Source organism: Pongo abelii, chromosome 19 (assembly GCF_028885655.2).
Source record: "Pongo abelii isolate AG06213 chromosome 19, NHGRI_mPonAbe1-v2.0_pri, whole genome shotgun sequence".
In the NCBI taxonomy this organism is placed as follows: domain Eukaryota; kingdom Metazoa; phylum Chordata; class Mammalia; order Primates; family Hominidae; genus Pongo; species Pongo abelii.
Window position 1 is genome coordinate 64982781 of NC_072004.2, and position 13996 is coordinate 64996776.

A 13996-nucleotide genomic window follows, 5' to 3' on the forward strand; every position below is an offset into this window, starting at 1 on the left:
AAGCTTCTCTCGGTGGGGTGCGGTGGCTCACGCCTGTAATCCTAGCACTTTGGGAGGCTGAGGTGGGCGGATCACGAGGTCAGGAGATCGAGACCATCCTGACCAACATGGTGAAACCCCATCTCTACTAAAAATACAAAAATTAGCTGGATGTGGTAGTGCACGCCTATAGTCCCAGCTACTCAGGGAGGCTGAGGCAGGAGAATCGCTTCAACCAGGGAGGTGGAGGTTGCAGTGAGCCGAGATTGCGCTGTTGCACTCCAGCCTGGGGACAGAGTGAGACTCTATCTCAAGGAGAGAAAAAAAAAAAAAAGCTTTTCTCTGAGGTTTGCTTAATGGTACAAGTCAGCCAGGGCTTCCATAACAAAATATTACAGACTGGGTGGCTTCAATAGCAGAAATTTATTTCTCACAGTCTGGAGGCTGGAAATCTGAGATCCATGGTACAAGCAGATTTGGTTTCTCCTGAGGCCTTTCTCCTTGGCTTGCAGGTGGCTGCTTTACCTCTGTGTCCTAATATGGCCTTTTGCCTATCTCTTGCTGTTACAAGGATACCAGCCCTGTTGAATCAGGGCCCCACCCTAATGATCTCATTCAACCTTAATTACCTACCTTCTTCTGCCTTTTTTTTTAAAAAAAAAAAAAAAAGACAGAGTCCCGCTCTGTCACCGAGGCTGGAGTGCAGTGGTGCAATCTCAGCTCACGGCAACCTCCATCTCCCAGATTCAAGCGATCCTCCTGCCTCAGCCTCCCGAGTAGCTGGGATTACTGCTATTTGCCGTAACGCCTGGCTAATTTTTGTATTTTTAGTAGAAACGGGGTTTCACCATGTTGGCCAGGCTGGTCTCGAAGTCTTGCCCAGGTAATCCACCTGCCTCGGCCTCCCAAAGTGCTGGGATTACAGGTGTGAGCCACCTCGCCCGGCCCTTAATTATCTTCTTAAAGGCCCTATCCCCCAAATGCAGTCATATTGGAAGGTAGAGCTTCAACCTATGAATTTGGCGGGTGAGGGAGCACAATTCAGTCCTTAACAGGTCAGTAGATAAGAGTTCTCTGTGGGGATGGGGAGCAAAGAGTGTTGTGACTTGACAATCAGATCCAGAAAAGTCTTACAGATCATTGTAAGAATTTTTTTTTTCCTTTTAAAAATGAGATCGGAAGCTTTGAAGTTTTGAGCGGTTGGTCACTGTTTGATTCCATCTCTATTTTGAGAATGTAGGGAACAAGACTAAGTAGAGAAACTAGTCAGGAGACCAGGATTATTATTGTAATAACCTAAGCAAGAGATGATGTCTTGGGTCAAGGTGAGAGTGATGAAGGTGGTAAAAGTGGTAAGATTCTGGTTTTTTGTTTGTTTGTTTGTTTTTTGAGACGGAGTCACACTCTGTCGCCAGGCTGGAGTTGCAGTGGCGCAATCTTGTCTCACTGCAACCTCCGCCTCCTGGGTTCAAGCGATTCTCCTGCCTCAGCCTCCCAAGTAGCTGGAATTACAGGCATGCACCACCACGCCCAGCTAGTTTTTGTATTTTTAGTAGAGATGGGGTTTCACCATGTTGGCCAGGCTGTTCTCGAACTTCTGACCTTGTGATCCGCCCACCTCGGCTCTCAAAGTGCTGGGACTACAGGCGTGAGCCATCACATTTTCTTTATCCAGTCTATTCGGTAACATTTTTGTTCTCTCCCTGAGAATGCTAAAGTCAGAGCAATAAAGCTTGTTTGTTATTCTGAATAGTTTGTTTAAATCCCGTTCTACATGTTGAATTCATAGCCGTTGTAGGATAACATAAGGAAGAATGAGTATTCAAGCAGAGGAAAGTGCCTGTGTGAATGGATGCACATTGTGTTTGAACTGAGGTGGGCTGGGGCTATACAGACATAAATACATCAGGTCACTAATTCCTCCCCAGAGGTAACTACTATCCTGACTTCTAACATTTCAGATTAGTTTTGTGTTATGTCTTTGAATTTTGTATTCTTTTGTTTCTGCTTCTTTCCTTCAACATCATATTTGTGCTATTGGTCTGTGATGTTGTGTTTGGCAATAATTTGTTTATTCACATTGTACAGTATTCCAGTACATGAATATTTATCCATTCTACTCTTGATGGACAGTTGGGTTGTTTTCAGATTGTGCTTCTTTGAACATTGTTTTAAATACCTTTGGGTGGACATATATATAGGCTTTCTAGCAATGACATTGTTTTGTCATAGGGTTGGCAAACATTCAACTTAGCTAAATCTTGCCAAACCGTTCTTAAATTGGGCATACCAAGTTATGGTGTATGAAACCATACACCACAGTTTATGAAAGTTCCAGTAGTTCCACATCCATACTGGCACTTGGTGTATTGTGTTTTTCATTGTAGCCATTCAGAAGCATGGTGGTGTTGCATTTTGGTTTTAATGTGCATCTCCCTGACTTGGGTACACATTTTGCTTGGCAGTGTGATGCCTTTGTGTCAAAGTATCTGTGAATGGGTTGTTCCTGTAAGAACAGAGGAGTTTTTTGTTTGAAGCATACTCCCTCTGCCCAAAGTGAAATCTTAAAGTAAACTCCAGTATACAAAACAGATTAAAAGGAGTATTTTCTGAGAAGCAGTATAGCATGGTAATTAAGAACACAGATTCTGGAGCCAGATTCTGAGAGGAATCCTTGCTTTGCCATTTTCTATCTGTGTGACTTTGGGCAAGTTACTTAGCTCCTATTTGCTTCAGTTTCCTTATCTCTACCGTGGATGTAGTAATAATACTTTCATCGTAAGGTTAATGTTAGGCTCAAATAAGTTAGTTTATATGCAGTTCTTAGGACTGTATGGTACATAATAAGCACTTGATATTGTTGGCTGCTATTAGTAGTGGTGGTGTTGGTGATACAAATTTATTTATGCACTTATATCAGCTGACAAGAATAATAAGGCTCTACTATTGAGCACAAATTTGAAATTGAGGATTATGAATGATAGTTGGATTTTATTTTAGCCTCAGCATCCAATTTTTGTTTTTGTTGCACATTATCAAGAAAATAATGATTCAAAAAGATGAACAATTGAAAATAGATATGTTTTGTCCAGTAGTCTCAGAATTCCTTTAAGCTTTTGATCAGTTTAAATGACAAGTAGTAGAAAATGTTTATTTTGAAATTATTAAATATCCATAATTTGCTTGGATTTCCTGTTTTTAAATAAAAATCATAGAATTAAATTTTATTAAAACAATTAATTTATGGTTTTAGCGTCTATTATTTTGTCACAACACATCTGCATAATAAGTTTGCTTATTATCGCTTTCAGCCGCAGGATAAGATGAGCAGCAGATGTACTCAACACTTGTGTGGCATGATAAAATGTGCTCCGTGGGTACTGTAGTGTGTGTTTGCTCTCTGGTGCAAATGTAATGAGCCAGCGACACATAGGCTTGAATTAGAAACAAATCAAAACAAAGACAGCTACAGTTTTCCTAATCACATATTTTCAAGATATTTAAACAAATTATGGCAAGTAAAGGTACACAAACCCAAAATGAATTTTCTGGGCAGCACCAGGTATGTTTTGTTTGATGTCTGGTGTGTTAATACTAGGAGGCATATAAAACATTCATTTATCTGCTGTCAGAGTATTAGTTCATACTAGTTCCTTCTACAGCTGTCCTCCACAGTCACCAGTTGTAGATTACACACAGCCTTGCCTGTTTGCAGCCGGCTGACCCTTAAACCCAGGGAACATTTTCAACTATGCTGAGGCTTCCCAACAGACTAAATGAGTACCTTGACAAACTCTTCTAGCACCAGCTTTATTTCTCCCCAGACTGTCTCCCACTGCTCCTTAGCCAAGTATGGGCTCCTCCAGACTGGCCAGTCTCCCCTCTGCCTCACCACCACCCTCTGCCTCACCACTGGCATGGTTTTGTGTTCCCTTCTTTGTGGTAACAGTGTCAGGAATGCTCTCATTACCATCTGTCTTGAGTACTGTAATTTCTTCCTTTGTGGTTCTGTGTGGACACCACCTCCTCCCTGAATCATTCCTCTTTGCTATCAGTTATTCTTTCCTGTGGAATCCTGTCCTGACATTCTGTATCTCAGGATCTATTAATAAAACTTTTTTTTTTTTTTTTAATATCCTGAAGTTGTACTCTGTGAGCACTACCTCAAGTCAGTGCCACTCACAAAACCCATCAGCAGAGGGAGCTAAATAAAAGAAGATGAGTCCATGAAATTGAAGAGACCTGAAGCAGAAAAAGTACTTATAAACAATCAACTTTCACAAACTGCCAGTGCTAAAGAGCTTGAGTAGTGTTGGAAATACATTATTTGGGCCCTAATCCCAGTTTAAAACTTTGATAAGGTGATTTGTGTTTTTGAAAGAGTTAATTCTGTATTATGTTAAAAAAAAAAAAACTGTTTAGGGGGATGACCTGATAAATAGAGGAATATTAGAGAACCAATCTAATGTATTCCGCTCATCTGAAAGTTTTCATTATTAAGGATGATGAAATGAGGTCACTGCTTTGTGAAGACTTGCATATGGAACACTGAGTCTGAAAGTTGCTAAGGATTATGGATAGCCCATTCTGAGTTTAACATGTACTTTTTCAAGTAAATTTCTTATTTTGTTTTGATCAAGTGTATGTGTCTTAATTTCAGTTAGCAGACTTGAAGAAAGAGAAGCAGAACTGAAGAAGGAATATAATGCATTACATCAAAGACACACTGAGGTGGGTTTCTAGGTTTTTCATTACCATGCTATTATTGAGACAAAGAAATGAACCTTAGAAAATATGTCTTAATTTTTCTTTGAAAATCAGAATTTTTTTAAAAAGAATAATTCTTGGGGATTCTTTCAAGAAAACATTAAATTTCATGTGGCATTTACCTAGTTACCAAATGTCAACTTTTCTTGGAATTAGCTTTTCATGGGGTGAATTAGTATGCTACAGAATAATTTAGTTATTTAAGGCAGCTATAGTACTTCTCTCCTTGGCTGGCTAAGCAAAAACCTATGTGCACATAATGAAGTTTCTGTGATGCTAAGATGAGAGAACTGATTTGTTTTTTTATGAGTTTGGAAATTATGGATTGGTAAGTTATTGGTAAAGGGTCTCTACACTTATTATCCATTGTAAAGGACTTATTTGCATTAAGTTCATAACAAATAATATAAGCACAAATTATAATGTGTTAAAATAACTCAAAAGTAGGTTTTTTGCATGAGTTTTCAGTATTTTAAATTAACAGTTTCAGCACAGTCTCCTCAAAGGAAATTAGAAAATGTACTTGAGGGTTTTTTAAGCTTTTTATGATTCCCTGTCAGCCTTTCATGTTGCTTTTGTTTCTATTATCTTAATGTGAAAATTATTTTTGTATGTCATGGTCAGTCTGGGGTTCACATACCCAAATAAATATAATTTTTATAGTTTTATACAGTATTTGTTACATGAAAAAAATAATTCCTCTCTCTTTCCCCTTGCTAGTCCTATATTTCCCATGATACATATGGTTCCAGTCTTAGCCCGTTTTTTTGTTTGTTTTTTCTCCCTAGTTTGTGTGATCTCTTATCCTGCGTCTGGTAGAAACTATGTTGTTGTTTTTCTTTAGAAGAGTATAAAAACCTTTATAATCTATAATCATAAAACAATTTAAAATCATGTTTTGGAGAATATCCACACAGATTGTATTATGTGTACAGTAAGCATATTAATGCTACAAAGATTGTACTTACATTATTATATTGTAGCTGTATTCGGTTGTTGCTTGTGTGGGTGTGTGAGAGGGAGAGTCTTGCTCTGTTGCCCAAGCTGTAGTGCAGTGGCGCAATCTCGGCTCACTGCAACCTCCATCTCCTGGGTTCAAGCGATTCTCCTCCCTCAGCCTCCCAAGTATCTGGGATTACAGGTGTGTGCCACCATACCCGGCTAACTTTTGTATTTTTAATATAGTAGAGACGAGGTTTCTCCATGTTGGCCAGGCTGGGCTTGAGCTCCTGACCTCAGGCAATCCACCCACCTCGGCCTCCCAAAGTGCTGGCATTACAGGTGTGAGCCAGTGTGCCTGGACGTTGCTGTTTATTTATTTACTTATTTATTTAAAAAAATGTTTTAATACTAGCCATTGCTTTTAAGGAACAGAAAACCCCACCACACATTGCATTTGAATAATGTGGTTAGCACTTTCTTGGGTTAGGGTGTAGAATTTTTCCCTGTTAGCCTTGACACGTGAGATTTGATTATTACAATCTTAGCTTAATAACCATACTCAAAGCATGAAGTATCACAGAATTGATATCCAGTAGTAGATGGAAAGGATGGTCCATGACGGGCTGGAACCATAGAGCTCAGGGAAGACAGGAGCAGGTTATACAGCAGCTTTTTCAGTGTGTAAAAAATACCCACATTTGGCCAGGTGCGGTGGCTCACACCTGTAATCCCAGCACTTTGGGAGGCCGAGGCGTGTGGATCATGAGGTCAGGAGATTGAGACCATCCTGGCTAACACGGTGAAACCCCGTCTCTACTAAAAATACAAAAAATTAGCCAGGCGCCGTGGCGGGAGCCTGTAGTCCCAGCTACTCGGGAGGCTGAGGCAGGAGAATGGTGTGAACCCGGGAGGCGGAGCTTGCAGTGAGCCAAGATCATGCCACTGCACTCCAGCCTGGGCAACAGAGCGAGACTCTGTCTAAAAAAAAAAAACCCACATTTTGGCTGGGAGCAGTGGCTCATGCCTGTAATCCCAGCACTTTGGGAGGCCAAGGTGAGCAGATCACTTGAGCCCAGGAGTTTGAGACCAGCCTGGGCAACATGGTGAAACCCCAACTCTACCAAAAAAAATATATACAAAAATAGCCAGGCATGGTGGCCTGCGCCTGTAGTCCCAGCTATTCAGGAGGCTGAAGTGGGAGGATCACTTGAGCCCAGGAGGTAGGGGATACAGTGAGCCAATATTGTGCCACTGCACTCCAGCCTGGGCAACAGACCCTGTCTCCAAAAAAAAAAAAAAAGCTCTCACATTTTAATGACATTTGTTAGACATTAAGGTTTAATTTTAGTGGATATTAAGATTTAATGACATTTGGTGGATATTAAGATATTAAGGTTGCTAAAAGGCCTATTACTGATTTTCACATCATTCATTTCAGTGCCTAAACAATGTACTCTATGTACTGTTTGCTTAAGTAGTACTTATTAAAGCTGATAATTATAATACATATTTTTTATATATATGTATATATATATATATATATATATTTTTTTTTTTTTAAATTAGGGTCTCACTCTGTTTCCCAGGCTGGAGTGCAATGGCACGGTCATAGCGTACTGCAGCCTCAACCTCCTGGGCTCAAGCAGTCCTCCCGCCTCAGCTTCCCAAGTAGCTGGGACCACACACGTGCATGCTAATTTTTTTTTTTTTTTGAGATGGAGTCTCGTTCTGTCGCCCAGGCTGGAGTACAGTGGCTTGATCTCAGCTCACTGCAACCTCCGCCTCCTGGGTTCAAGCGATTCTCCTGCCTCAGCCTCCTGAGTAGCTGGGATTACAGGAGCGTGCCACCACGCCTGGCTAATTTTTGTTATTTTAGTAGAGGTGGGGTTTTCCCATGTTGGTCAGGCTGGTCTCAAATTTCTGACCTTGTGATCCATCTGCCTTGGCCTCCCAAAGTGCTGGGATTACAGGCGTGAGCCACCACTCCTGGCCAGTGCACGCCAATTTTTAAAATGTTTATTTATTTTTATTTTTTGTAGAGATAAGGTCTCACTATGTTGCCCAGGCTGGTCTGGAACTCCTGGGCTCAAGTGATCTCCTACCTTGGCCTCCCAAAGTGCTGGGATTATAGGTGTGAGCCACTGTATCCATTAGAATTTATAAATTTATAATTTATAATTTTATAAATATATTATAAATATATTTGGGGGAAGTAATTGATAGTGATAAATAATAAACAATGCTTTTGTTTTTAAAATGAAGCTCTAATCTTTTTTAATAATTGAAAATTATTAAATTATGATATATTAAAGTATAAAATATAAAATACATACTTTTTTTTGTTTTTTGAGATGGGGTCTTGCTCTGTCGCCCAGGCTGGAGTGATCTTGGCTCACTGCAGCCTCTGCCTCCCAGGTTCAAGTAATTCTCCCACCTCAGCCTCCCAAGTAGCTGGGATTACAGGAGTGCACCACCACGCTCGGCTAATTTTTGCATTTTTCATAGCGATGGGATTTCACCATGTTGGCCAGCCTGATCTCGAACTCCTGACCTCAGGTCATCCACCCACCTTGGCCTCCCAAAGAGCTGGGATTACAGGCGTGAGCTACCATGCCTGGCCTAAAATATATACATTCTTTAAAAATAACTGTAAAGTGAAATTTCATATTTTTTCCATATATTTAATAAAGGTGAAGATAAGCTTCTATAAAAAAGCCTGACATACTAATTTTAAATGAAAACATACACTTTTTTTTTTTTTGTCTATTTCTATTCCTTGAGGAAAAGATAGCCTAGGAAGAAAAAAAGATCTCAGGAAAAATTTTGATTACCAAGTCAGAGAGCTAGGTCTGTCCAGTAACCAAGGCAGATTTCCCACGCCGCCCAAAAGCTCTTTTCATAGATCTCCTCCCTCAGTTATGAGCAGCTTCTATCCTCTGACCTGATAGGCTCCCTATATTTTGTTTTGCCTCAAGGAAGGAAGGTTTATGTAACATAGATAGGGCTGCTTTGAAATGTGGGTCTGTTCTGCTCTAGCCCACAATTTTTTCTGTTGATACATCTGTTCTAGAGATGTCATTCAATTAGCAATTATAAATAGCTATCTAAAGCCAAAGAACTAGGCACCCTTAAAACATAAACTCTGAAAACATTCAGGGAAAGGAAGCCTGAAGGGGTTTAACCTTAACCTTTTCACTATTATTTCCAAAGAAGATAATATCTTTTAATAGTTGTTTAGCACTTTTATGAAACACATTCATTGTTGCTTAAGGGAAACCTACCGTGGCTTTTTTTTTATTTGATTTAAGAATAACTATTCTTAAATTTAAATAGTCAACTATTCTTAAATCAAATTTTTGTATACATTACTGAATTTGCTTAAAAGAAGACATTCCTTAAAGAGGGTAGTGAAAGAAATATAAAGGACAATTTTGAAGCACTCGGGCCCACATGTGTATGCTAATCACCAAAAACTTTAGCCCTTTGGAATCTTGGGAGAGTCTCACATCAGGGAGTGTTTGAATGCATTCTCATTTTATCCCCTGACCAAATTCTCATCCATTCCCATTTTACAGATTGAGGTTTAGAAAGAGTCTATAAAATGATTTGCCCCAAATTCTAGGCTAGTTAGTGACTAGATTTGAAGCCAGGTTTGTCAGATTCTATTGCCTGAATTTTTTTTTAAGAGGGAGTCTTGTTCTGTTGCCCAGGCTGGAGTGCAGTGGCGTGATCTCGGCCCACTGCAACCTCCACCTCCAGGGTTCATGTGATTCTCCCACCTCAGCCTCCTGAATAGCTGGGACTATAGGCACATGCCACCACGCTTGGCTACTTTTTGTATTTTTAGTAGAGACTGGGTTTCACCATGTTGTCCAGGCTGGTCTTAAACTCCTGGCCTCAAGTGATCTGCCCGTCCCGGCCTTCCGAAGTGCTGGGATTACATGTGTGAGCCACAGCACCCAGTCTTCCTGAACTTTTAATAACACTAACACCTTGGCCGGGTGCGGTGGCTCACACCTGTTATCCCAGCACTTTGGGAGCCGAGGTGGGGGAATTATCTGAGGTCAGGAGTTTAAGACCAGCCTGGCCAATATGGTGAAACCCCATCTCTACTAAAAATACAAAAATTAGCTGGGCATGGTGGCAGGCACCTGTAATCCCAGCTACTTGGGAGGCTGAGTCAGGAGAATCACTTGAACCCAGGAGGCGGAGGTTGCAGTGAGTTGAGATCGTGCCACTGCACTCCAGCCTGGGTGACAGAGCAAGACTCCGTCACAAAATGAAAACAAAAACACACTAACACCTTTAGTTCCACTAGACATTTTTCTTTTCCCTCCCTCTGTCCCTTCTTTCTTTTTCTTTTCTTTTTTTTTTATTTTTAAATTCTCTTCCTTCCTTTCTTCTTTCTTTCTTTCCTTCCCTTTCTATTCCTTTCCTTTCCTCCCTCCCTTCGTTCTTTCCTTTCTTCCTTCCTCTCTTTTTCTCTCTCTCTTCAGTTGTTTATTGCTGAATTGACTCCTGAATGTGTGAATTAATATGCATACCTGAGAAAATTGAGAATTGCAGTTCTGAGACCAGAAGCAATGGACCTGGTGGACCCAGGAATAGATTATCTGAAGCGTGTCCTATTTTACTTTCTCACTTCTCTTTTCTGTCTAACAACACTGGTGCTCCCTCCCACTCACTTTTTTTTTTTTTTTAACCTGAGTGATACTGTGAGCCTTATTAATATTTAAATTTTTATGTATAATTTTTGTTCTTTTTTTGTATGTTTATAGACTATAGTGCATATCATTTTATTCCAGACATCAGGAAATGCTTTAGGGTATGGGATTTTCTTGTGGGTATGAGGAAGAAAGGACAATGGGCTCATTGCCTGCTCAGAGAATTAAGTACAAAGGTAGCCTGAGTCCTGTGATTCTTAATAACTCAGATGACTGAGTCAGGCAGGCCAGAGTTCTGGCCCCAAAGCTAGTGACAACTTGAAAAGTTAGTCATTGACCAGACAATCAACTTGGAGTTTACCTATGAAATCATGATATGGTGAGGATTAAATGGAGAAAAAATGGCTGTAACTGCACTGACTGACATATAATTGGTGCTCAATAAATAATAGCTGCCATTTTGTTGTTATTGTTCTCTCTTTTCTTTTCCCCCTCAGTCATTTTTGGTTGTCAGTTCTTTCCTTTAAAGTGCTAGTTTGGTCGAGTTAGAATTGGTTTCATTATATAGATAATTTTGGAATGTCAGAATACTATATCTGTAATTACATTGGACTAGTCATTAAAAGAAAGTTTAGAATAAGATAATAGAGAATCAATCTGTAGAATGGCTATTGGGGTAGAACTATTTTTGCATTTTGCTTGTCATTCTTTTTCTATATTGAGTTCATAGGTTACTATAAAGCAATCTGGGGTAAGTTTGTTTTCTTCATCTGAATGCTTAAAGAAACTTAGGTCCACCATTTGAACAAATCAATCCCGTACATACAATTACTTTACTATCTAGTGTATATAAGAATTCACGGCTGGGCGCTGTGGCTCACACCTGTAATCCCAACACTTTGGGAGGCCGAGGCGGGTGGATCACTTGAGGTCAGGAGTTCGAGACCAGCCTGGCCAACATGGTAAAACCTCGTCTGTACTAAAAATACAGAAATTAGCTGAGTGTGGTGGCGGGCACCTGTAGTACCCAGCTACTTGGGAGGCAGAATCGCTTGAATGTGGGAGGCAGAGATTGCAATAAGCCGAGATCGCGCCACTGTACTCCAGCCTGGGCGACAGAGTGAGACTCATGGTTCGCTGCAGTTTTGATCTCCCTTGCTCAAACGATCCTCCCACCTCAGCCTCCCAAGTAGCTGGTACTACAGGCGCATCCCAAGATACCCAGCTAATTTTTTAAAAATTTTCTGTAGAGACAGGGTCTCCCTGTGTTGCTCAGGTTGGTCTCAAACTCCTGGGCTCACGCAGTCCTCCCACCTCAGCCTCCCAAAGTGCTGGGATTACAGGCATTAGCTACTGCACCTGACCTCTTTTATTTTTAAAGTGTTTTTTTTTTTGAGGGGTCTCATTCTGTTGCCCAGGCTGGAGTGCAGTGGCATGATCATAGCTCACTGCAGCCTTGAACTTCTGGGTCCAAGCAGTTCTCCCACTTCTGCCTCCTGAGCAGTAGGGACTACAGGTGAGTGCCTGCTAGTTGTTGTAGTTTTTTTTTCTAGAGCTGGTGTCTTGCTGTGTTGCCCAGGCTGATCTCAAATTCCTGGCCTCAAGCAATCCTCCTACCTCCCAAAGTGCTGGGATTACAGTCATGAGCCACTGCAAAGCCTTAATTTAGGCCTTCTAAAACCTTTTGAAAATTTAAATTGAGATTGATTAAGCCTGACAGTCACTTTGTTATATTAGTTTCAGTTTGATTTTTGTTCCTGAAAATTCTTCCTGACACAAGGAAGCTCATTATTTCTGACTTGCTGATAGATGAAAGGTGTATTTCTCCAAAACTGTTTTGTAAATGGTGGTAAAATCTATAAATTTAAAATAAAAAGTATGTCAATTAAAAATTTTTAAGATACTATATTCATGTGATTCTGTTTTCATTCTTTGTGAATAACATTTGTTGTTTGGACTAGTCTTCATTGGGGAACAGTCTGGTTAATTTGTTTTATTTCATGCATCAGAGTTCAGCTTTTTGTTTATTTGATGATAAATAACATCTTAAAATTAACTTACATTTCCTAATATTTGTACATGCCAAATAAAATTTCTACAACAAAAGCATGCTTTGTAAAGTGAATTTAAACTTTTTAAAAATTTTATTTGGTTACTTAATATGCTACAGTACATATTTTAAGTTATAAAGAGATTGAAATGCATCTTAATACAGCTAAAGTTTAGTGACTTCCGAAGCTACTCTATGTACAGTGTTAAGAATTCAAGTAATATTCCTTAGGAATGGTGAGAAGGGACATTAAAAAAAAAAAAGAATTCAAGTAATATTCCCAAGAAAGACATCAACCTTTGCTTGCCTCTTAATATTTATACCCTTTAAATACTAACACACTATTTCTTGTTTTTTAAAATTCATTTTTTTCTTATTCATATCATGTTAGTATCTCTAGCAAAGGCCTTTTGATTTTATGTCTTAATTCCAAATTTAGGCTTTTTAAAAGTGAAACTATATATTATCAAGAATCAAATAGGACATTAGAAGTTCTTGGCAGTTTATGTACTTTATATTCTTGAAGTTTTTACTTTCATATTCAGCTTGTCTATCATATGATTCCTTATTTAAGACTCAAAAAGTATTCTAATTTTTTTCATTTGTATTAATTTGCTGCTGTTATAATAGATGATTATACCAAGTAATGATACCAGTAACAGTCAAAGGAGAAAGTATCTTAACATTCTTTCAACTAAATATACAGAAAGAAGAAACTTTTCTTGGTATTAAATAATTAAATTGAAAGTGATCTTTATTCTGTTAATTCCTTTTAAAATGGAAGAGATCAGCACATAAGGATATGGTTTCTTCAGAAGTTTCACAGTAATTTCTTTGTTGTGTCTCATTTTAGTGAATGGCTTTCTCAAATGCCATCTATTATTTTTAACCGATGGTCTTTTATGACTTCTTTCCCAGTGTCTGTTTACTAATTTGTGTTCTTTATATCAATATTATTTTAATAGCATCACATATTGTAAAAAAATGTGGGTTTTTTTTTTTTTTTTTTGCCATCCTAAGCAAGATATTAGCTACTTTTGTGGACACCAGCATCCTTAAATGTAAGCATTTGCATATTACTTTCCATTAAAATTTTTTTCATTCCTTAATATTCTCTTACTTGGAATCGAGTAGTCTGATAAATAAGAAAATTGTACCAAAATGTTTTCCTTGTTATAACACTATGATTTTATTCCAGGTTTTAGCCTTAAATATTGTGTATTTTTTTCTTTCTTTAAAATAGATGATCCATAATTATATGGAACATTTAGAAAGAACAAAACTTCATCACCTCTCAGGGAGTGATCAACTGGAATCCACAGCTCATAGTAGAATTAGGTAAGCTTTGTTATATATTTTGCCTTGAGAAAAAGTAAAATAAATAATATGTTTGTTTTTGTTTTTCTCTGTTCTTTAATCCTGGAACAATAGTTAGGCTGATTGAAAAAGCTCTCCACTGTGGTTGGAATGCTGCAGGAGAGAATAGCACAGAAAAGTAGAAACGGTTTTTACCATTAAAAAGATAAATTATGAGCCATCGATATAAGCAGCACGTTGAGTATTTAGATTGTTTTCTGATACTTGATGGAGATTA

General features: G+C 38.8%; 1 protein-coding gene across 8 annotated transcripts in view; it reads left to right on the forward strand.

Annotated features, from left to right (window-relative positions):
* The window catches only part of SPAG9 (sperm associated antigen 9), a 153725-nt gene that overhangs the window by 58706 nt on the left and 81023 nt on the right, over positions 1 to 13996 (forward strand). For all 8 annotated transcript variants that reach the window (XM_024234703.3, XM_024234705.3, XM_063718135.1 and 5 more), the window contains 2 exons: positions 4640 to 4710; positions 13646 to 13740. In XM_024234703.3, the coding sequence (XP_024090471.2) occupies positions 4640 to 4710; positions 13646 to 13740 (166 nt within the window). The remainder of the gene's footprint in view (positions 1 to 4639; positions 4711 to 13645; positions 13741 to 13996) is intronic.